At 40.3% G+C, this 24029-nt stretch overlaps 5 protein-coding genes across 7 annotated transcripts in view; 3 read left to right on the top strand and 2 right to left on the bottom strand.

The window, feature by feature from the left end:
* Nucleotides 1-6072, top strand: part of Tet (tet methylcytosine dioxygenase-like) — a 129419-nt gene extending 123347 nt beyond the window's left edge. The window contains exons 7-12 of the mRNA XM_076393638.1: nt 38-1197; nt 1574-1749; nt 2269-2622; nt 2796-3023; nt 3135-3289; nt 3369-6072. Of these exons, the coding sequence (XP_076249753.1) occupies nt 38-1197; nt 1574-1749; nt 2269-2622; nt 2796-3023; nt 3135-3289; nt 3369-6003 (4708 nt within the window). The 3' untranslated portion in view covers nt 6004-6072. The remainder of the gene's footprint in view (nt 1-37; nt 1198-1573; nt 1750-2268; nt 2623-2795; nt 3024-3134; nt 3290-3368) is intronic.
* The window catches only part of LOC143188561 (uncharacterized), a 121208-nt gene extending 107958 nt beyond the window's left edge, over nt 1-13250 (bottom strand). The window contains exons 1-2 of one of the 2 annotated variants that reach the window (XM_076393399.1): nt 12873-13250; nt 12707-12808 (exon numbers count right to left, since the gene is read on the bottom strand). The gene's annotated coding sequence lies outside the window, so the exon portion shown is untranslated. The remainder of the gene's footprint in view (nt 1-12706; nt 12809-12872) is intronic. The other variant, XM_076392922.1, reaches the window with a different exon arrangement.
* A 222-nt stretch (nt 13251-13472) lies between these two features.
* On the bottom strand, nt 13473-14718 carry LOC143177842 (steroid receptor RNA activator 1). Of its 2 annotated transcripts, none has more exons than XM_076376091.1 (3): nt 14578-14718; nt 13939-14424; nt 13473-13866 (listed from the first exon to the last, which is right to left on the bottom strand). In XM_076376091.1, exons 1-3 carry the CDS (start codon nt 14594-14596, stop codon nt 13703-13705), a joined length of 669 nt encoding a protein of 222 aa, XP_076232206.1. In that variant the 5' UTR covers nt 14597-14718; the 3' UTR covers nt 13473-13702. The 2 variants fall into 2 exon arrangements, with proteins under 2 accessions (XP_076232206.1, XP_076232214.1); XM_076376099.1 differs by having other exon boundaries at nt 14518-14661.
* Nucleotides 14719-15235: 517 nt separating this feature from the next.
* LOC143181017 (uncharacterized) lies at nt 15236-16539 on the top strand. Its single transcript, XM_076381162.1, has 4 exons — nt 15236-15305; nt 15453-16046; nt 16120-16379; nt 16445-16539. The coding sequence occupies exons 1-4, from the start codon at nt 15236-15238 to the stop codon at nt 16451-16453; spliced, it is 933 nt and encodes a 310-aa protein (XP_076237277.1). The 3' UTR covers nt 16454-16539.
* Nucleotides 16540-16794: 255 nt separating this feature from the next.
* Sec24cd (COPII coat complex component secretory 24CD) lies at nt 16795-23826 on the top strand. The gene is made up of 18 exons (XM_076377115.1): nt 16795-16914; nt 17499-17768; nt 17845-17969; nt 18049-18157; nt 18232-19238; nt 19310-19432; nt 19521-19700; nt 19773-19968; nt 20105-20220; nt 20293-20703; nt 20780-20906; nt 20978-21138; nt 21211-21390; nt 21472-21673; nt 21750-21944; nt 22161-22352; nt 22665-22858; nt 22923-23826. The coding sequence occupies exons 2-18, from the start codon at nt 17507-17509 to the stop codon at nt 23064-23066; spliced, it is 3924 nt and encodes a 1307-aa protein (XP_076233230.1). The 5' UTR covers nt 16795-16914; nt 17499-17506; the 3' UTR covers nt 23067-23826.
* Nucleotides 23827-24029: the final 203 nt, after the last annotated feature.

Below are 24029 nucleotides of genomic sequence, written 5' to 3'. Positions count from 1 at the left end.
AGCAGCAACAACAACAACAGTTGCAGCACCAGCAGCTGCAACAGCAACAGGCCCAGCATCAGATGAGTCACCAGGAGCAACAGCACCACAGTATGCACCATCAAATGCAGTCCCAGCACGTGAATTCTAACAATGGTGCCAATGGAGAGTACCACACGGAGGACAGGATGCGGGAGTCCCATGAGAGCACCGAGAAACTCCAAGAGAAGCAAGCGGACCAATACCTCAGCCAGTCGAACATGATCTCGATGGCGCAATCCAACGAATCTCTGACCGGTAATTTTTTATTGCATAGCCACCACCCTCGGGTCGATAGCTTGCCCGACGGTGGTGGCTTATGGGAGTGGTCAGGAGGAGGTAATGCGTTGAACAATAACACTGTACTGCCTGAAAACGGGATGACGGGCATTGAGAGTTTCATGAAATACTCGGAGAAGACCAATGGGCTCGAGAAGTCGGAGAAGCAGCCTCAGCAGCGAGAGCAGACACAAAACGAGCAACACCAATGGGAAGAGGGAAGCAAGGGTCAAGACAATCAAGCCATCGGTGATAAGTCCTTTCAGGATGTCCATATGGAAACTGAGAAGACCATCGACGAAGGTCAGAAGAGTACAGAAGAGAAGAACGAAACAGAAAATGGAATTGGGTTCATGGAGACGTCACAAGTGTCCCTGGTGAACGAAGAGGATCGACCCTACGTGGAGAGCACTGATAAGACATCTTCGGACACAACCTACGACTCCTCTCAAATCAAGCAGGAAACTGTTGGGGACTACGGCTGTTCCAGCTCCGACTGTGTCCCGTCCCCAGCGGCTTCCTCGAAGGCTGAGAGTTGCTCCTCGAAGGAGATCAAGACCGAGCCAGATCAAAGGTCGCACGATGGTGCCGATTACAAGTTCCGCGGGGACGGAGGACCCGCGAAGGTGTCGGCTGGGGTCGGCTCCTGGTGCTGTCGACGCGGTGGCACCGAGCAGCCGACCCCTGAACACCTAAGGGATGGCTGTTGCCAAGGTCTCCAGACGAGGGACGAGATACTGGCCGACTCGCCTGAGAAAGCTGACGTAAAGAACGAGGGCCCGCAGAGCCCTCGGAGCGGCAGCGTGCCCACGACCACTAAATTGCAAGATCACTTGGAGAAACTGAAGAACAATGTCAGGACCGAGGTCCCGGACTGCAACTGCTTCCCCGCCGACAAATGTGAGTTGCTATTGCGTATTCAGCACGACACTAACATTGAGAGAACACACTAACCACGACTATCCGTATATCACACGAAAAATGTTCAAAAGTATATATGCATACGAAAATTCGTTTAAGAATTAAACAAGAACAACTACCTACTACTATTACTACTACTACTACTACTGTACTACTAATTACCGGCCGACAGTACACCGATCATATAATATATATGCGGCTCGATACAGTGACCCAAAGAAGAATGCACGTAACCTAACTTACACCCCCTTTCTCAGGGGGCATACCTACATACGTGGCATAAATGTTTCCGCTTCTGTTGCTTCCTTTCGTTGAAACGTCCGGTTTCGTAAGTAAAATGAGGTTCAACCACAAGGTCCACCAGAGCCCGGCTCGTACTACACTCATCTCGGCGCGGCTGCAAGCCTGCCTGATCTACGGAACGATCTTGAAAGAAGAACCGGCCTTAAGGGAAACGCCATTAGATTCGAAAAGGTCATCTACACGGGAAAGGAGGGGAAAACCACGCAAGGGTGTCCGATGGCCAAGTGGGTAAGCGAATTGTCTGTGTGCAGCTTTTTAGAGAATGTCTTTTTACCGATTAACGTGGAGCGTCAAGCATATTGAGAGCATAGATGAGTTTGTGAAGAGTAGTGTCCTATGGGATTTAAGGAAAATTAAGATTGTAATGTTCAGGGGCTAGGATCTTAGATAACATGGGAAAATAGGGACATAGTATTCATGGTATCCCTGAATCCATAGATTCATAGAAAAAATGGCACCGTGTAGTCCTAGGAAGAATAGCTCCATAGAATTCTTGGTTTCTAAAAACTTCTATGGAAAATAGGATTAAGATACTAAGTAAAACGAAGTTCCACTGTCTATGTCTTACACAAAATAGGGTCTCCAATAGCATAACACTACCCACCCACGTTGAATGGTAAAACACCCAAACCCCCACCAAAGCCTCTCACATCTCCTTACAATATTACAGTCGACTGCTTTGAATCATTAGCTAAGACCTATCTGTTCCACCCTGGTGATGGGATTGTAATATCAGTGATTCGGTAGATCATACGACGGTCTGGCCTAGAAGAGAAGATCCTGACCATAGTGAAACATCGTCAGGGGCACAAGTGCCCCACAGCCTGGATCGTCGTGGCCATGGTCGCGTGGGAGGGTGTGCCAACCCACGAGGCTGATCGGATCTACTCCCTCCTGAGCCACAAGCTCAATCGCTTCGGTCTTCCCACAACCAGGAGATGCGGAACGAACGAGCCGAGAACTTGCGCCTGCCAAGGCCTCGATCCAGACATTTGCGGCGCAAGCTTCTCCTTTGGCTGTTCCTGGTCCATGTATTATAATGGCTGCAAGTACGCCAGAAGCAAAACCGTCCGTAAATTTCGATTGTCCGTACGATCAGAGGTGAGTTGCGTCTTAGTCTTTTCATCTTTCACGCTAGATCTCAGGCGCAGAATTCATAATTAGATGGGACTAGTGTAAATAGAGATAACTCTGAGATTCTAGTGTAAAAGATTGATTAAGAATAAAGAGTCTGTGATTTTGGAATATTGCAAAGTTATATCTTCTGGTTCCAGGAGCAAGAAGTCGAAGAAAAAATGCATGTCCTAGCAACACTTTTGTCGCCCCTTTACCTCAGCCTTGCACCAGAAGCTTTCAACAACCAGACACAGTTCGAACGGGAAGCAAGTGAATGCCGTTTGGGATTCAAACCTGGCCGACCTTTCTCTGGGGTCACGGCCTGCATTGACTTCTGCGCGCACTCTCATCGAGACCTTCACAACATGAACAACGGATGCACAGTGGTGGGTACAGATATTTTTAAACTTGTTTAAATTACATGATCAATAAACTATTTGAAAAGTAGAATTCTTGTACTTAGGTAGAGTATGCTTATTTTTTTGTTCATCTTCCAGGTGGTGACCCTAACAAAACACAGAACTCTGTCCAAGCCTGAAGACGAACAACTACATGTACTTCCCCTTTACATAATGGACACCACGGACGAGTATGGGTCGAAGGAAGGTCAGGACGAGAAGGTTCGCGCTGGGGCAGTCGAAGCTCTGACAAAGTAAGCATCTTACATAATTAAATCTGCCAAGTATAAATCTCTCTGGATCGTCTTCCTGCATCTCTTAACTTTGATCCAGGTATCCCTGCGAGGTCAGAGTCCGATCGGTCCCCCTTCAACCCTGTAGACGCCATGGGAAAAAGAGGAAGGAAGACGAGCCTGATACTATGAGCAGCAAGAAAGATAACTCGAAGAACAACAGCGACAAAACAGCAGAACAAAGTCGCGTGGCGAATCACCAGGACGCAACGAGGCAGCAAATCAGGGACCCACAACTGTCCCTGGAAATGGCGTCGATGTTCGAGGGGATGGACGCCCAGCTGCAGAGCTCTCAGGTATCATCTACCGTTCTAGACAGTCCAGTGTCCATGTATCAAGGTTGGGGTTATCAAAATGAACAACAGTGGGGTAGAAACGGTTGGCTCGATCAACGAAAGAACAACTGGCTAAATCCTTGGGGCGAGTACTCCTTCGGTGGCCTAGACAGAGACACAAAGGTCGACCCAGATAGCACAAGCCTGGACGACATAAGACCTAGAAGTGCTGTTTCTCAGGAAGAGCACAGGCCTGGGTCGAGAAACTTGCCCAATTCCACAATGGACTCGCCGAGAAATTGTTATCCACACTCGCCGAGAGGTCATCCTGTTTCACCAAGAAACACCCACACTCCTGGAGATGTGTACTCCATGTCACCCAGGTGTCCTCCAACACCACAGGAACAGAAGATGGCTTCGCCGAGGAACTCGGGGTACCCTGAAGCAGGCTATGCTCACCCTCCAACACCCAGAAACTATCCAAACGTATACGATAATAGACAATGTAGCGCGTCCCCGAAGACAGCCTGTCCTAGCTACCCGCCCCATTTGGACCAGAAGAACCACCTAATTCGAACGAATCAGCCTCATGGCGGCAATAACATTCGCAACGTTGGGCAGAACTGCGATCAGACAAAATTGTTTTTCAAACCTGTGCAGGATTCTAGTCAGCAGAAATACCCCATGACGCAGAACTACTTAGAGGCGCAGAAGTCGCAGACCGAATTCGCCAACAGAATACAAGGACATTATCCAACACCCCATCCTGGCCAGAGAAATTTTCCATATCAAGCACCACAGCACAATGATTCTAACATGGACATGTTCTCGGGGCTCTCTGTGTCTTCCTGCATGGACAACGCTAGTCATAAACCATTCGGTGCTACGAATCCGGATCTCCTGCTTCATAGTGCATCAAACAATCCTCACAGCGACCCTCAGAATCTGGGGACGATAGATCAGAGGAAATATCGAGCCCACAGGCCCGAGCAAAAGACACCTGGGTTGAACCAAATGTCTCCAGCGCCCTCCGACCAAGTGGGAAACTGGAACATGCTTGGTTCTTGGTACCCCGAGCAAACTAGGCAGTTCGAGCAGCAGCAGCAAATCTTCAACGAGCAAATGAACCCTGAGAGAAACCACCAGCAAGCTATGGACCATCAGAAAGCCTTGAACTGGAACGACAGGGTCCCATATCCAGACCAGTCGAAGCCACCTTGCTGGGAGGCACCTTCAGACCCGTCTCCCTTCCGAGTGCCAAAGGGCAGGCCGCCCTCGAGGACAGCGTCGAGCCAGAACCCCGACAATACATATCAAAATTCTTCCAATAGAACATTCCTAAAGCCCCAGGAGCCGACACGAACTGGAGTCTACGCGAACAGTCCCAACAACGCGATTCCAAATATGAACCACAGCAATCAAAGGAGACCTGACTGGCCAGAGGAAAAGCCGAAAGAGGAGTTCCACGAAGCCAGGCAAAACGTGGGGAACCCGAACTCGAACTCGAACTGCTTCCCGTGGCCCGAGGAGATGAGGCAGGTGCAGGACTTCCACGCAGTGCCTAGCCTCAGCCATCCACACTCCTTTCCCCAGTACGGATACCCAACGTACCCAGTGTTCGACAAACCCTACTCCAACACGTGGGAGGGGTACAATTACCATCAACCATACCACCCTCAGACACCAGAGTACCCTCCTTCACAGTTCTATCAACAGCCAAAGAGAGAAGCCTGTTTTCCCTCGCCGCAGTATCCCTACCAAGGAGTGCCCCCGTCTCATCCCTACCAAGGCCTGAATCCCAGCTGGGCCAGGTGGGACGCTCCTCGTTGGGACATCTACGGACCACCGCCATACTTTCCAGTTCTGCCAGAGCCACCACCGAAAGCAGAGCCCCTCGGCGAGGTGGCCGACTACTCCGACAACGAAGAATGCTTCAAGGACTCGCAGATGGGCGGGGTGGCGATCGCCCTGGGCCATGGTAGTGTCCTATTCGAGTGTGCCAAGCACGAGATGCACGCTACCACGGCCCTGAAGAAGCCGAATCGCCTGAACCCGACCAGGATCAGCCTGGTCTTCTACCAGCATAGGAACCTGAACCGACCCAGGCACGGCTGGGACGAGTGGGAGGAGAAGATGCGACTCAGGAAACTCGGAGTCACGGCTACGACCAGTACGACCACCCCTACCACCACACAGCCGTCCACCCCCTCGACGCCGACCAGCCCTGCCAGTGGGACCACTACCGAGAAACCCATACCATTACCCCATGTGCCCAACGTCCCCAGCTCCCAGTTCATGATGAGGTCACCGACGTACACCACGATGACCTGGACCACGCTTTTCCCCATGCACCCTTGCATGATTACTGGCCCCTACCAAGAGGGAGGGGCCATCGGATGAGTGATCGTCGCGGGGTGCGGTCCCAGCCATCGATGACCAAGGACCGTGCCGGGAATCGATGAGTCTCGTCGCTGAACAGGACAGAGCATCGTGAACCAGCGACTTCTACGTTCACCCCGCGAACGCTGTGGAGCTAGGGGTTCGTTAAAAACGACAGACGAGGGACAGTCCTAAAGGACACCCTCAAAAGACACCATCACCAGGGGCTTCCCCAGGGAACTACTCGCCATCGTTCCAGACGTGTACAGTTGTCCAGAAGCAATGAAGACAGAAGGAAGAAAGGGACACGTTTGCACTGCCATTTTTCTATTTCACGTTTTTTCGGGGATAATAGCAACACTGAGCCAGAGGAGGAGGGATGAACCGAGAGCGAATCGTGCGTGGAAACGTCGCGGAGTCCGCGACTTTAATCGGGTCTTCCCTTTTTATATCGATCTTTTACACGAATCGCCGTAGGGTGTCGCGAGGATGAACCAGGCGGAAGAGTGAAACTGGGATCCCATCGATCCCTGACGAGAACAGAGAAGCCGAAGACAGGGAAAACGACAATGAAGAGGCACAGAGTAGAGAATCGTAGACAAACCTGATTGATGGTAACTGCACCGATGGGGGTCTTGTCTTGGAGAGACATTCTAGATTAGAACGAGAGGAAAGAGGAGGAGGAGAAAGACGAAAACGAGTAACGAAAAAGAGTGGAAGATGAGGGAAGAATGAAACGTATCCGATTGTGTACAGTTTTAAATGGTTTCGTGTTGGTAGAGTCGTAATCGTATTTAGCTAGTCCACGCCTAGGTGACAAACTTTTCGCGATGTTCGCGAAGGGGCAACATGTTGACGATACGTACACAATTTTTGTACAAAGCCAATTTACCTTGTATAGTCACGCAGACGAGTGGTCTGCCGTTTTATCCGCACGTTTCTTTCCTTTTTTTTTTTTTAATTTCCGATATTTTACGTCATCGACGCACCGCACAGAGGTCCAGTCCAATTAATCGATAGATTCGTATCCCAAGTCCACGGAGTGTGGTAGTTTCTTTGTCGAATCACGTTTTATCGCGAAAAGTCGTTTGCACAATTTAGACACACATACACAGTGACGTACATATACATATACATGCGTACCCATGAAAATGATCTCAAGTTTTTAAGCTAATTAAACGGTATAACGTTTAATTTTTTTCCTTTCTGTTTCTCTCTCTCTCGCTCTCTCCCTTTCTTTCTCGTTGTTTCTCTTTTTCTTATCTTTCGTTCGCAAATTGTACATTGCGCTTGTTAAACCCATCATACCATATTTATTTGTAATTTTTGCACGTGTTTGCACCCCGTAGCATCTATTTACTGTGTATCCACGTACCAGTTAAGGAACGACGATATATTCCCGCCTAGAACGGTGAGACGCGCGATCTGTTAACCAAGAATGGGAAAGATACAAATTTTTACTATTAAACTAACAATCCTCGTCCTTCGGGTCGGCTGAGTACAAAGCATCCTTCTAACTAATAATCGCCTGAGTGACGTAAACGAGCGAAGCGCAAATGGGACGAGAAGCGTCTCGGTTGTGTCGTCTTCTTCGTCAGCCACACACGTGTTCTTCCGACTGTTTTTCCAGAGCCTTTTAGAGTCTAGCTTCGATCCACGAGCACCGTGGGTCCCATGGATCCCCCATGTTGTACCTCGAGCCTACCAAGAGGCGTCTCCCTTTATCGAGGAAGGCGGAGGACACGCGTCGAGATCGTTCGCGCGTTGAAAAGCGAGCAAAGGGGACTCGAGCGCGAAGGTTTGACAAGGTTTGACCAAGTTTGCCAAGTTCGAGGAAGTCTGAGTCGAAAACGATCCACGAACCTTAGCCCCGTGTCTTTCTATGAATACAGTGTCCCCTTGATGTAGACTCACTGATAAATTAGCAACCAAGGAGCTCTATTCTGAGATCGATTCACAGTGGCCCATTTTGGTGTCATCAAAGACGTGTGAATAAGTGTTCGTCAACAGAACTCACTTTTTTTGAACACGTTCACTGCCGGTTACGCGCTGGCGCGTGATGAGACTCTTCCACGAGGTGCCATTCACGCGCCATCGCGTGAGACATCTGTGTTTAGTTAATAGCTAGCTGCATGACCGGCAGTTTAGGGACGCTGCGTCGTTTCAGATCGGCAGTGAATGGTTTCATCTCAGATTATGGAGAACGTAGCGATGAGCTTATATCGAGGGAATCCTGTGTTTTCTTCCGTTGCCAGTCACACCTCCGACTCCCAGTCGGTTCTAGGTCTACGTGAACTTGCACGTTTTTCGTTTCCTCCGTTCGATGCTTCTCATTTTCTGTTCGTCGTGATCGTCGTGGCGATCGATAGGGATCGAGGGTCGATAACGTACGTGGTATCGAGGGAGTGGTAGGAGGAAGCTCTGGGCCAGCTTCCAGTAACGATCGTGATTGGTTTATTTATTCGTACGCGGGGTAGATGATTTAGCCTCGCGCTGAAGCGAACCAACGCGGTTCCTCGAAGACTTCCCATGATTCCTGATCCTCGACCCTGGGTGGTACAGGCGTCGAGGGTGTTGACGGGTCAGGAAGTGGTTCGAGGACAGGGACACACCGAATCGACCAGACGCGAGAAGGAAGGGAAGTGAAAGACGCGTCCAACCCTCGCCCAATCGGAGTATTAATAAGAATCATTAATATATTATCATTCATTACTATCATAAACGTAGTGGTAATAATAATTAGCGGCAAACAGTAATAATTAGTAATATAATCTAATTTAATCGATTATTTATTCATTAAGTTTTGATGAAACGCGTTGTTCTCTATTCGCTATTCTACTTATTCTATCATTTCCTCTCTCTTCTTTCTCTTTCCTTTTTTGTTAACCTTTGTTTTAGTCGAACCGAAAGTGCGCAGCCTTTCCTGGTTCAGTTTCCGTCTTTTATGTTTTATCGGTTTCTTTCTTTCTCTTCTTGTTTTTTTTTTAAGAAAAAATGAAATCGTCTGCGACAAGATCGCGTTAGTTTTTAATCACGCTAGTCGTCCTTCCGTTTTTTTAACGTTGCATTTTATTCGTACGAACTTCCTGTTCGCCGGGGCGTGATCGTTCCTCCATTTTTTACGCGACTCCAGAGTCCCTAGGTTGTAAAGAGGAAAGTCGACGATAGAATCTATTTTTTAATTCGATGCCATCAGTTTCACTCGGGAACGAGTATCGATCTCGATCAGTCAATTAAGAATCTCCGAGAGAGAAATAAAGCGGAGAAGAAAAATCGTGTGAAGCAGCTTTCGAAGTTTTTAATCGTTTCCTCTCAGAAAAATCGCCGTAAAATAAGTTCGACATCCATTTCTTTTCTCGCCCCTTTCAAAATTTGCGCGCGTTTCCTTCCTCGATCGCGAGGCTCAGAGGCGATCCTTGGATCTTCCAGAGGATCGACACCACAATCGAGCGAGAAAGAAGAAAACGATCGAATCATCGCATTATCGTTTTCCGTTTCCTTTCCTTTCTTTCTTTTTATTTTTTTTTTATTTTTTTTTTTTTTAGTTTTCTCTTCTCTTCTTTTGAGACGACACGCAGAGACTCGGGATTTTGAACTCGCGACGATGCCAAAATAGTATTAAAAATAATAATTAGAGCTCTAGCTATTATTGCGAGACAGTGTCAGGTCTGAGATAGAGGGATGCAGGTTGAGTGTACGAGCGTGAGAATCGATCGGTTTTATCTTTCATTTTGTCGTTTATTTTCGAAGAAACATGTACAAGACGAAAAAGAGGAGGAAGAAAACGATAGGGACGCGTGGATAACATTGCCGATTATGTTTCGCGTGGGAAATTGTAGGAGTGAGTGAAGTGGAAAGAAAAATAGAGAAGAAAGAAAGAAAGGAAAGAAAGAGAGGTTGAAAACTGTATTTTTTCTTCCAATGCCAAAAAGATGCCATTTTGTTTTGTACGAAAAAACCTACGAAAAAAAAACCCGCAAAAAAAGAGATAGAAGGGACGAAGCGAAATAGGAAGCGCCAGGGGAGGAGTGTAAAACGGTAGGAGAGGGGCGAAGTAGAAACGAGAGTGAACAAGAGTTTTTTAAATAGTTTGTAGTTGAACGTAATTATAGATGTTAATCGCGACCGGGGAAAGGAACAAAAGGTGAAGATTATATAGAAAACGACACAGCAAATATACTTGATGTATATCTTTGTCACGTGAGAACAAATAAAACAATTGTCCGCCTTAACGATCATGTACGATTGACGAGATGCAGAATACGATTAGGGGTGATTGATTGATAAGAATCGACAAAAAGAATAATAATAGTAATGATAAAATAATAATTATAATTAACGATAATTATTTGTAGTGTGACGCGACAGTGTGCGAGGGAAGAGGTTTGAGAACGGAGAAGAAAGGTGAACAAAATAAAATTAAACAGCGTAGTTATAATGAGCATACCTGGGGTGCGAAAATCGTGAGACGCACGCGTAATTTATACACTTATTACTTATGTGTATATATACATATATATATATATATATATACAAGAAAATTCAAAAAATATATATACGTACGTATATTCAGACGTACGTGCATGTATATACACTTTCGTATATACATGCATACAGGACGTTCAAGAAAAGCACGATTCGAGATAAATGGAACCGAATAGATGGCTCGCTCACAATTTTTGCACTTTGGTACCAAAATATATCCCCTGGGTCCCCCCACCCACCCAACCACCCCACCCAAGAAAAGAAATGAAAGAATAGGGCATACGAATATAGCGCTACGTATACACCGATTACATATATATGTGTACATATATTTTTGGATAAATGAACCACGAAGAAATTTTAAATCGAAATTCGGGCCACGACGGCGACCAGAGGTTGTCCCGATGGATCGATTCTCGAGATCGATCGTTATCGAGAACCCACGGAGAGGAAAGATAGATGAAATGGAAAAGAGAAAAAGTGTTCCTTTTTCTTCTTCTTTTTTTTTCTTTTAATTAATTGAGATCGAATGCTGGTACACGTCGATTGCCTTTCGCCAAGATCGCCGTGAGATTCTCGTGCCAGTCGATGATCGGATAAACGAGTCTCCCTCGATCGTTAATGGGAATTCAATTGAAAAAAAGATAAAAGAGTAGAGTAGAAACGCGTGGAAGGGAGACGGCGCGATCCTTCGAGAGGGCTCTCCGCTCGCGTCGGGCCGAAATGTATTTATGAATATTTATTTACGCGAGATTAAATGATGAAAAGATAAAAAAAGTGAAAATGACGAATGGAAGAAAAATCTAATATATTTGACGATTTAAAATAGATGGTCGTAAGTTAAGATGTAAGTTTTATAATGAATATATTATAAATATATATATAAATATAAATATATATATTTACTTGTAAAGCGTTTTACCGCCTTTCGCCGTTCGATCGCGCGCCAAAAAAACAAAATGAAAAGAAAAGGCCGAACCAGCGAAAGGAATAGCGAAGCAATGGTGGACGGATGATTGAAAAGTGAAAGTGAAAGCGGAAACACTAATTCTCGGTTCGTAGACAAATTTTTGTAACCTCACTTTTTTTTACGTCGCATCATCTTGAATCGTTGCCGATGTAACATTTCTTTTTATCTTTCTTATTTGTTTCTTTTTTTTTTTTTAATGTATTCTGATTTTTAATATCGCATAAGAGGGTGACAAAGAAGGGAAAGAGGAAACAAAGTCGATGGGGACGGAAGTCGATCGATCGACGCGCGTTTCGATCGCACGCGGGAAGCGCGGGAATTTTGAAATGCGCGTGGAGAGAGCGACCAGTTGACGCGGGTGTGCTTGAGCGATGAATCACAGTATGCTTAGAGTTTAGTAGCGATTCGATAGACGATAAGTAATAGAGTATAAAGGAAAAAAAACTGATCATTGCTATCGATGACTATTATCGACATTAAGAGTACATTTAGATGAAAAAGGAAAATATGTTAATTAAGTAAGATGTAATTGTCCTTTGTGAATATACATAAGAGAGAAATGAGAAATACAAGAAACTTTTATGAGTAAAGGTGACTTAATCTTTTTTCGCAAACCGTGAACCAATCGTGGACGAAGTTAAATGGATTAAATAAATAAATGAATGGAAAATGTTTAACGTTCAGCGCCGGTGGTGAAATGGCCAGCCGCGTGTATAAATATTTTTGGACGACTATTGATCACTCATGTACATGTTCTGCGAGATAATTATGAAGCGTTGAAAGTATTCCCTCCCAAACACGAGTATGTACTTTCCTTTGTACGTATAATAATGCTACTAATTTGACGAATAATATATATGATTTCGAACAATGTACGGCGATACCGAACCGATCGCACGGCAGCAAAAGATTCTAATCATAGTTTACGCTCGATCGATATTTTTTGGCTGGTAAATGTCCATTAAGTTGTTCGAGGATCGACATTATCGATTAAGTTGCATGGACGTGCCAACAAACGGTCCAGATTATATATATATATATAGGTACATATATGTCCTTTGTATTACGCTTGGACATAACGCGTGTCGATTTTAATATATTTTTCTTATTTAATACAATACTATCGCTTTTTATATCCTGTAGCAAAAGGTATGCAGAGTTTCGACGCATTTACGAAGCAAGAACACAAATTCAAGCGATAATCTTGCATATCATGGTACAATAAAGACGTTATGTATTTAACATGCGTGTTCAGTGTGTCGTACTCACCAAACGATCCTCTGAAAAGCTCATTTCCTTCCTGTTTTTTAAGGTTGCACGATTTCTTGCCGATCCAATAGCCTCAACGCAGACGTCTGATGAAATTCTCTTCTGAAATCATTTAAGTCGATCATTTTTCACTGAACACGACCGAAATAATCTCTCGTCGACATACCATCGAAAAAATTCGGTGAGAAGAATCAATCGATCGTATTACTGGTTGCGATCACCACATGATAATGGTCCATCGATGGTCCATCGATTTATCTATCAACATGGTAGATTGTCACTGCATTTTTGTCACTGGTTTCGCGAGATGACCTTACGAATATTTTGCAGCAAAATACGATGTTTTATACTCGTCGAACAAATAATTAAATTAGATTAATTCGATATAAAATGATTCCTATGGAAATGACGCCATGTCAGCTTCTGCGGTACTAAATGTTGGTGAATATTTTCACATCCGTTTGCCCGGAAATGGAACTAAAGGGGTATAATCTAGCGGAGAATTAGAAAACTATATTGTAATTTAACTATTGCAATTGGATGTTGTCCGCCATCTGACGAAATTTGTGGAACTAAAAACATTATATTTTTCAGTATAAATATTTAAATATTTATTTTCTAACATTTATGTTAGAAAATTGCAGGATTAGTTTCTTTTTTACTGAACTATTATCGAATTTTAAGAAATACATAGAATCTGTATTATTGGAGATTTCTATATGGTAGGAATACAATAAAAATTACACGAGTTTAGTGAAATCTCATTTTATTATAATAAAATTTGTTATACTCGTAGTACGGTTTTTCCCTTATTTTGTGTACACAATACTTAATTTATATTTATCTCATTAATAAAATTAAATGTAACAGCCAAGGAAATTAAAGCAATAAGAACTGTGCAGTAGCAGAAGCTTTATCAATATTAAGTTAGCTGTTCTTACAAGAAAATATTTTTTATTTAATTTTGAAATATATATTCATTATAATTCTCTCATCTTATAAATTCTGAGATTGTATTGCACTTGAGCTTTGCTGTTTTGTCTTTAATCCTAAAATAATATGCCTAATACCAGGTATCCAAGAGGTGCATAAACTAGCATTTTGCATCATCAGTGCAAGATGTATTTGATCTGCTTTTTCAACATTTCCTTCTCTTAAAGCTGGAAAATAAAAAAAAGAATTACTCTCTAACTTACAATATTTAATGCATACTAATATTCTGCAGTACAAACCTATAGATAGATCTAAAATATTTTTATGTACTGTATTATTTAATTTATCTTCAAGCCACATAGTCTTTAGTACATCCAACCGTCTCTTCACTTCCTCTGCTCTACTTGTTTCTAATATATGCTCATTGACCACAGTCTCTAAATTTGCTAGAGCATCGTTTAATGCCTGCTCTTTATCAATTTCTATCTCCTCTGTGTTTGACTCTGTGTCTTTGCTGGAAGGAGTTATCAATGGAGGATGAGATGCTGTGGTCAAACTAACGGAAGACTGTAATGGTGGTGGCAGGTTCATAGGTTTATTCCCTGATGAAGATTCTTTGTTACTAGCTTGTGCAGATGCTAAAGGAAACGCTACCCTCTTGTTTAACACTCGTTTAGTAGGAGTAGTTGCAGCAGTTTGGGTAGCACTGAAAGCCCAATTTGGAGGGTCATTCCACCCTGGATCATGACCAGGCAATAGGACTTTTTGCATAGAAAGACTTTTGTCTGTAAAGTGAAGTTTAATGAGCATTATGTACATAACTAACGTATTTACATAATTACAAATATGACTTGTTAATGTATCAATAATTATCATACTCCTATATTGTTGTTTACTGAAATTTTATAAAACAAATGACATCAAAACATTCATATTACTTGGATCGTTTTCGTTCATCCTCGACTAAAATTCTCTTCTATTTTACGTCACAAAGAATAAAGTTTACAGTAGACTTTAAACTTGACAGATGCATCTAATGCTACATTAATTTACATAGTGTAATCTTGTGTTTATTAAATAACATATGTTCGTAATCTCACTTCCTGTAAGCATGCCAACTTATACAGAATTCCAAAGCTAACAACTTCGAAATAAAAAATATTACTAGATTTAGAAACATTGCTTTCCTCGTATATTGGTACAAAATATCAATTGCATTAAAATATTCATTACGTAATTTTAAAATGAGATTGGAAATAATACAACATAATTTCATATATTACAAATCTACATATGTAATATTTGTGCAATTAATTTCTCATGTTTCTTTTAAAAATTCCATAACTTTACATTACTAAAATGTAATGCATTTACTTTTTTAAGAGAATATCTTATTAATCGAACTAAAAAATTTCACATTAAATTACGTGTTAGAATTAGCAACAGCAAACAATCATGTAATTAATTATGTAACATTTCCTAACATGCAATTGCATTTATTGACAAATCTAAGCATGAACGCATATAATATGAAACACTTTATAAATCTATTTAGTTGTACTTTTACTAGAGCAAACGTAATTACGCAAATTAAATATGAAATTGTTTCGTCCCTCTAACGTATACGAAGAATCTTGGTTCTTGTTAATCGTAACAAAATTCTTTGGTGAGTTGTCAAGTAAAACATATATTAAATAAAAATTTATTTAAAAAAGAATTAAAAGATTATTCATGGAAAAAATATTTTACATAAGGAATGCAAACATTATGAATTGTTAGATACTATTATTCAAGAAAAAAATCATTTTTTTAGGAATATACCCTCTAAAAGTTTTCAAAAAATCTCGAACGAATTACATATATGTAATAATATTATTGTCACTTTATTACAATCTTTTTTCAAACGTGCACAATTATGCTGTCAATGAACTCGATGCTCTGTTCGATATAAACGCCACCGCCAAAATTCGAAAAATTCGATACTATATGAACGTCATTTTACTACCAATCATGATGATTTTATGTATGCACCACAGTTCTAAAGTGAAAAACGTATACGAACACATAGATGATTTCGACACAAGTATCAAATTTTTAAACACTGATATAAACCATATCATATGCATGAAAAACGACATCGTTCAAATCACTACTGTACTATTCATTGTAGTACTCTTCAATTTATTGGATTATTATGGACTACGAGATAACAATAGCAATTATATGTATGTTCTAATGTGGATATTAGATCGAATACCAGATTTTGTCAATGTAGTCGTAATATGCTCGTTCGCTGCCCTTATAAGTAAAACGAAATTCAGATTTAAAAAGATAAACGAGATCTTGAAGACCATCACGAAGGACAAAAATTATGTCCCTTTCATCGAATCCTCCAACGTTAATAATGGTAAGTTCTTATGTACCTCTGGTCTTTGGTAAGTTAATTTAGGTAGAAATAAATATGCCAAGGTGAAATTTAGCTTATAGGCTGAAATTGATCAAACTGCTTCAAATGAAATTATGCAAAACGGTGTCGCTGATAAATGAAGCGTACGGAACTCAATTTATAATTTTATCAATATTGTACATAATATACGTATGCCTGCATATGAGCACCATTTATATCGAAAGCGATAAACAGGAATATACGGTCGATGTCATAATAAGTGTTCTATGGGGCATTTTGGACATCATAAAACTCATCTTCGTAATTCATTTATACCGAATACTGATGATACAGGTAATTTTGTAAATATATTTTCCATTCTATATTTTACTATATTATTATTTCATTTTATTTTACAGTACGCTTGAATACTTGGCAATATATTTTCATCTCAATGAGGAATTTAACAACTTACAATTTATAGCGATTAAAGTAGGAATGATAAGGCTTTTTTAAATCACGCGCCAATGAAGTACCAAACTATCAACTGAAAAGTAACTAGGCAAACTTGAATCAGCTCGTAAAAAGCAAATACTTATAATTACTCAATGATTATAGCTTATTTGGCTAATTTATTAATTTTTCTTCAGAAATAAATACACCATAGGACAAATTATGTCCCTGTTTCTGTTCAATGTTTCCCTTTTACAATGTTCTAATTTTTATCATGACGTGTCCCGTCAGCGTGCACCAGGCGCATGCGCAATGCCACCTTACGTGGCATCGGCAGCAATCACTATTGCAGCGAAATACATTTTCTTCATTTTAGTGTAAACATTTGTGGAAATATTAAGTTTTGTTATGGTTCAAATACATTTAAAGATACAACGTAAGTATGAAATATTTCACACGTATTTCGTGAATTTCCTATCGTAGCAGTCTTCTCGTTATTATTACCATGGGCAAAATGGCCCATTCTCTTTTTTGCTATTGTAATACAACAACATTTAACAATAACTCGTCGTATAAAATTAGTGTTCTCGCGTCATTAACATGTCAATTTCACATGTAATCGACATCTAATATGACTGACGTTAATCACAAAGTTCACTTTGTATAGGTTATCTTACGTCTGTCAATATGTAGCATATTTTGAATGTTTGCATTTTATTTACAAATTCGTGGAGTACCAGTAAACATATTTCTCAAGATTTTGAACAAACTTAAATTATCCACTAAAAGAAAATCTTTAAATTGATTGACATATTGTTTCTAATGAATTTAATATATTGTGTATGTATTCTTTTTATAATATGGTATCACTGTATAACATTATATATTCAGTGTTTTTTTTGCGCTTATTCAAGAAGGGAAAGGAAATTGTCATTCATTTTTGAATAGCTAATTATAAAGGTTTATTTATTACTAGATATATATATGTATATTTAATTTAATAATGTCTTTTTCTGCTAGGATAAAAAATGAATCCACAATATATACAACAACAACAACATCAACAACAACAACAACAACAACAGGCACAGCAACAACCTGGCTACTTTCCTGGACCTCCAACTTCATCTCCATATGGAGAACTTAATTCTAATATTCCTCCAAATGCATTGAAGGGATCACCAATGAACTCTCAAACGTACACAACTCAAAAAACAATGCAAGGACCTCCTATGACCAACTTACATCAATCCCAGTCTCCATATTACATGAATAATATACAACCACAAGGTAATGTGACCTATTTCTGTTTCTGTAGATTTTTTAATTGTGATTAATTTTGTAATACATTATATTTTCTTTTTAGAAAATACTCAGTATGAAGTATCTACAAATAGTCCACACATGATGCCACCTCCAACAAGTCAAAATAATATTGTTAATCAAATGTCAAATATGTCTTTAGGGGATCAACAAAGACCACCATCAGCGGTAATTAAAAATAAGATTAGAATACCATTATAATTGACTGTGTACAATTAACTCTAATTGTGTATTATCTAATGTACAGCAAAATTATTCTTCCCTACCTTTACCTGGGAAAAGTAGTCCAACAGTATCTATGGCTTCAAATGTTAATGGATTTAATAACACACTAGATGCAACTTCATCAACTGCTGGTTAGTATTAAAAAACGAATAATAAAAAGTAAGTATACAGCATATACAAATAAGTATACATTTTATCGTAACAGGATCTATTGGTCAAACTGATCCCGGTGGAAAATCTGGGCCACCTGTTCCTGGACAAGATATGCAGCAACAGAAAGCACCTTCAAAAAGTCTTTCTACGCCCCAGTCTGGTCTTCCATTTTCAGGACATTCTATAGGATCTAATGTTGGGCAGTTTTACCCTGGACAAACTGCTTCATCTGAACAGGGATTTAACTCAGGATTACCTTCACCGGGTCAACACCAACCTGGCCAAGGAAATGTCACTGATGCATCAGTAGGACAACCAAATGTTCCCAAACCACCAATAATGGGACATAGATTGACAGGTCCACCATTACCAGGGCAACAAAATGTGTCCAGTTCTTTAACTGGACCACCAAATCCTGGTTCATTTATGACGGGTCAATCAAATCTACATGGGCCTCCATTACCGGGTCAACAAGGTCATAGTAATACACTTACGCAAGGAATGGTTGGGCAACAGATACTAGCGGGACCGCCTCTGTCTAAACAGAATTTATCAGCTCCGCCTTTAGGACAACCAAATTTGTCTGGACCTCCTCTCTCAGGACCACCATTACCTGGGCAACAGTATCCCCCTTTGCAAGGGCAACAGAAACCTGGTCATTCTTACTCAGAACCTTCAAATATGCCCATGCCTAACTTACATAGTCCAGCGAGTCCACCTGGGCCTCCTCTAATGAGTCAGCAGACTATACCTCCTCCTCCATTACCGGGTCAACAAAGCTCTGCCCCGTCTTCGCTGACAAATCAACAGAGCTTTAGCAGACCTCCATTGTTGGGACAAAATTTGTCTGGTCCACAAACGCAGCCTCCATTGCCTGGTCAGCCTATGAGAGACGTTATGAATCCTGCTGCGAATTTACAGCAACAAAGTCAAAGACAGTACGCGACTGGACCGCCGCCTTTGCCGGGACAAAATATGGGAAGCCCTTTGGGGCTTAATCGCAATCCACCTGGTGCAATGCCTAATTACCAGCATCCTGGATATCAAAGCTATAATAATGTGTGTTTATAGAAGCAGTAACTTTGTATAGAAACAGTTTCTGTTATTTTAAATACTTGAATTTGTTTCAGGACATGTACAATGCTCAGAGAGGTTCGTATCAAGGTGGTACACCGGGTGCAGCGGGTGGATATCAACCAGGTGTTCAACCACAGCAAGCTAGACGTTTAGATCCTGACCACATGCCGAGCCCAGTAAGAAATTACATTAAGAATCGTTATAATTGTGCTATAATCAGTCTATTAAACAGATTACTATTATAAAATACAATTGTTTATCTAGATCCAAGTAATAGAAGATGACCAACACACAAGGGGTGGAGTATTCGTAACAAATCAAAAGGGATTGGTTCCGCCATTAGTAACTACTAAATTCGTGACGCAGGATCAGGGGAATGCGTCTCCTAGATACATCAGATCTACTATGTACACTGTTCCTACTACAGCAGACATAATAAAACAAGTTAGTTGAATATTCAGCATATAAAATTGTTCATTCAAATTCATATGAACTTTATAATAATCTTGTTTATAGACGAATGTTCCGTTTGGTCTAATAGTAAGTCCAATGGCTCGTATAGCAGAAGGCGAATACGAACCACCAATTGTAGATATGGGAGAAATTGGTCCCGTTCGCTGCATACGATGCAAAGCATACATGAGTCCGTATATGCAATTTATCGATGCAGGTAGAAGATTCCAGTGCATGTTTTGTAAAGCAACAACAGAAGGTAAAAATGATTTAATTTTTAGTAGTATGTATATTGATACCTTCATTTTAATACTATGTATCATCAAAAGAAAAGTATTTACAGGTTCAGTTTACAAATCATTAAGTGATATTTTATTTTTTTGTTTTCTATTCAGTTCCATCAGAGTACTTCCAACACCTGGACCATACTGGTCAACGTATGGATCGCTATGGAAGACCAGAATTAATGTTGGGAACATACGAATACATTGCTACAAAGGATTATTGTAGGGTAAGAGAAATGAATTTGAGAAATCGACAATATACCTACGTAATTAGCCTCATTTTGAAATTTCTGTTTCAGAACAACACTTTCCCAAAACCACCAGCTATCGTGTTCGTGATTGATGTGTCATATAACACAGTCAAATCCGGTTTAGTCAATCTCCTCTGTATGGAAATGAAATCTATTTTGCGGCACTTGCCTGTAGACTCTGATCAATCAAAAACAAACATGAAAGTAGGATTTATAACTTATAATAACACTGTACACTTCTACAACATCAACCCTTGCCTTGCTCAACCGCAAATGTTGGTTGTGGGAGACATACAAGACGTATTTATGCCACTTCTTGACGGATTCCTTTGCGACATTGAAGAAAGCGAAGCAGTTATTGATGGTTTAATGACACAAATACCAGCAATGTTTGAGGACACTCGCGAAACGGAAACGATCCTCGCACCTGCGATACAAGCTGGATTGGAAGCATTAAAGGTATTTTCATACACTAACTTTTTAATATAATACAAAATTAATTCAGTAAGTTACATTGTGATGATTAATATTCAAGGCTTCAGACTGTGCTGGAAAATTAATGGTTTTCCATTCTTCCTTACCAATCGCTGAGGCTCCTGGTAAACTGAAAAATCGCGACGATCGCAAAGTTCTCGGCACGGAGAAAGAAAAAACCGTCTTAGGTACATTGTTCATATAGCATTAACAAATGAAACTTTGAACATCTCTGTAATATCGAATTCATTTTTTTCAGCACCACAAAATAACGTTTACAATAATTTAGGACAAGAATGTGTAGCCGCAGGATGTTCCGTAGATCTGTTTATTTTTAATAATTCATACGTGGATATCGCAACTATAGGTCAGATCTCTAGACTAACTGGTGGTGAAGTTTATAAATACACTTATTTCCAGGTAAGAAACATTGACATGCGAACTGTTATAACAAGAAAATGGAATATATCATATAAAACTTATAATTTTTAGGCCGATGTGGACGGTGATCGCTTAATCTCGGATGTTGTTAACAATATTAGTAGACCGATTGCATTCGACGCCATCATGCGTGTACGTACATCCACTGGCGTTCGAGCAACTGATTTCTACGGACATTTCTACATGTCAAACACAACAGATATGGAATTAGCTAGTATAGACTGCAATAAGGTAAGTTTGCTCACATTCTAAGAGCTTCAATGTGGAATAATATTATAAATTGTATATAAATATATCTCATTAATATTTCAGGCCATTGCTATAGAAGTAAAACATGATGACAAATTGACAGACGATGAAGGCGTATACATTCAAGCAGCGTTGCTGTATACTTCTTGCAGCGGAATCAGAAGATTGCGTATTATTAATCTTAGTCTAAAAACTTCATCTCAAATGGCTGAATTATATCGAGCGTGTGACCTCGATGCTATTATAAATTACTTCTCCAAACAAAGTAAGTTGGCTCGTTCTGGTCCAGCCAAACACTGAAATATAAAACAGCATTTCAATTGAAATTGACTTTGAAACAGGTGTCTTCAAACTAACCGAGTCGACTCCGAAAACTGTAAAGGATAATTTAATTTCACGATGCGCGAACACGTTGGCTGTGTATCGGAAACATTGCGCTTCTCCATCCAGCGCTGGTCAATTAATATTACCGGAATGCATGAAGCTACTCCCACTTTACATCAACTCGTTGATAAGGAGTGATGCGTTGTCTGGAGGTATGACTATTTTTTTAATCAATTTTATTTAGTAGCTTAAAGGTTATTCCCTAGTGTTGTTCCCAAAAGATTATTCCTTAATGTTTTCTCGATTTTTTCTACTCAGTTTTATTTAGCAGTCTAAAGGCAATTACCTAGTGTTTGCCAATAGAAAGGAATCAATGCTGTTGCATATCAATATCACAAACAGAATCAAGATGATAAATGAAATTCCAGGTGCTGATATGTCTATCGATGATAGATCTTTCGTTATGCAAGCTGTTGCGACAATGCCAATCTCGATATCAGTTGTGTACATTTACCCAAGATTACTTCCTTTACACAATATCGACCCACAAGATACAGAGTTACCACAGATGCTGCGCTGTTCTATTGATAAATTCACCGATGACGGAGCGTATTTACTTGGTACGCATACTCATTACTTTTCAACCTTCTTTAACCCTCAACTATTATAGACACCTAATTTTAAGATAAGAAAACGTTGGTCGAAATCTATTGATATTAAACGTTCACAAAATTAATATTACGTTAATTGGAACGTAGAAACTAGGTATGACATACATTGCCTACTTTCATTATAAAATCTTTCATATTTAAATGAGAGTCATAATAAAAATATATTATGTGGAGTCTAATCGAATCTGTGCCAACAGTTAAGGGTTAAAGTTTCTCGTTTTAACATTCATGATTGTTAATTTGACATCCATATCTTTTTAGAAAACAGTATCCACATGTTCCTGTGGCTAGGCATGTCACTCTCCCCACAGTGGGTACAGGCAGTGTTTGGAGTTCCATCAGTAGTCCAAGTTGACACAGACCGTCCCACGCTGCCAGTATTAGATACTCCAATGAACAAACGAATAACTGATATTATTAATCGTGTACGCATGGAAAGGCATCGTTGCATGAGGGTAAGTGCAAAAACAACAAACAGGAAGCACAGTGGGCCCACGATTTATTGAACTTTTTTTCCAGTTAACTATAGTGAGACAGCGGGAGAAGCTTGAAATGGTGTTACGTCACTTCTTAATCGAGGATAGAGGGAACGATGGAAGTCCTAGTTACGTCGACTTCCTTTGCCATATGCACAAAGAGATAAGATTACTTCTTAACTCATAAACGAATCTTAAAAGCAATCCAGTTACCTTGTGTTGGAATCCTAGCTTGCTACATGTCCGTGACGTGTTTGTCACATTATCTCAAGGGTCAGTTTAGATTATCAAAGAGTTCATTTGAAGCTCAACCCGGGGATCATGGAACCGCGCATGTACTGCACGCGCTTGAAAAGGGATAAGAGACGTATGTGAAACAAAACTAACGGTACATTTATATAATACGGATACCTATTGAAGAGCAATGAACTTTATGAAATAACCAATCATTCCGCGAGAAAGAACGGCGCATGTAAAGGGAAACATCTGGATGCACTCACTCACACAGTGATTTATACACGAATAATTGTAAACGTAAAATTGTATTATTACATTTTATTTTAACTAGCTCATTAATGTTATTATTATTATTATACTAAATTAAATAATAAAAGAATGTATTAAATCATTATAAATTTATATATTAAAACAATATTTTGTGTTACTTGAATAGTAATTCCGCAATGAAAGTTATATATTAATTGCTAACACTAGTGTACTGTATTTTGTAAACATCAAACTGTTTCACGTTTAGGTGCACGTTGAGACAGTCGTAATATAATTTCTATTATATTATAATTTTCTAAATATAGCGCTGTTATGATTGGTGACTAATAAATTTCATATAGGCATTAACAGTACGCTCGGCTTATTTGTGATTATCAATTTTTTTTATTAACTCATGTACATAGTGAAATAAAATGTGTTCTCAGCTGCAAAAATGCAAAGTGGATTTTAACTGATTAATCGACGAAATTTTTGAAATTCCTGAAAAGGTGGAAAAACATTCAAAACATGGGCGCCGAAATCACCGTCCATCTAGCGGCGACACCTATGAACTAACCTCCCATTTAAAATATACAGGATTATGGAAACTTCTTTATTTACTAATTTACTTGCAATTCATACATGTAGAATTATTGTGTGATCT

This window comes from Calliopsis andreniformis, chromosome 1, assembly GCF_051401765.1.
Source record: "Calliopsis andreniformis isolate RMS-2024a chromosome 1, iyCalAndr_principal, whole genome shotgun sequence".
Lineage (NCBI taxonomy): Eukaryota > Metazoa > Arthropoda > Insecta > Hymenoptera > Andrenidae > Calliopsis > Calliopsis andreniformis.
This window is presented reverse-complemented; position numbering and strand designations above follow the sequence as displayed.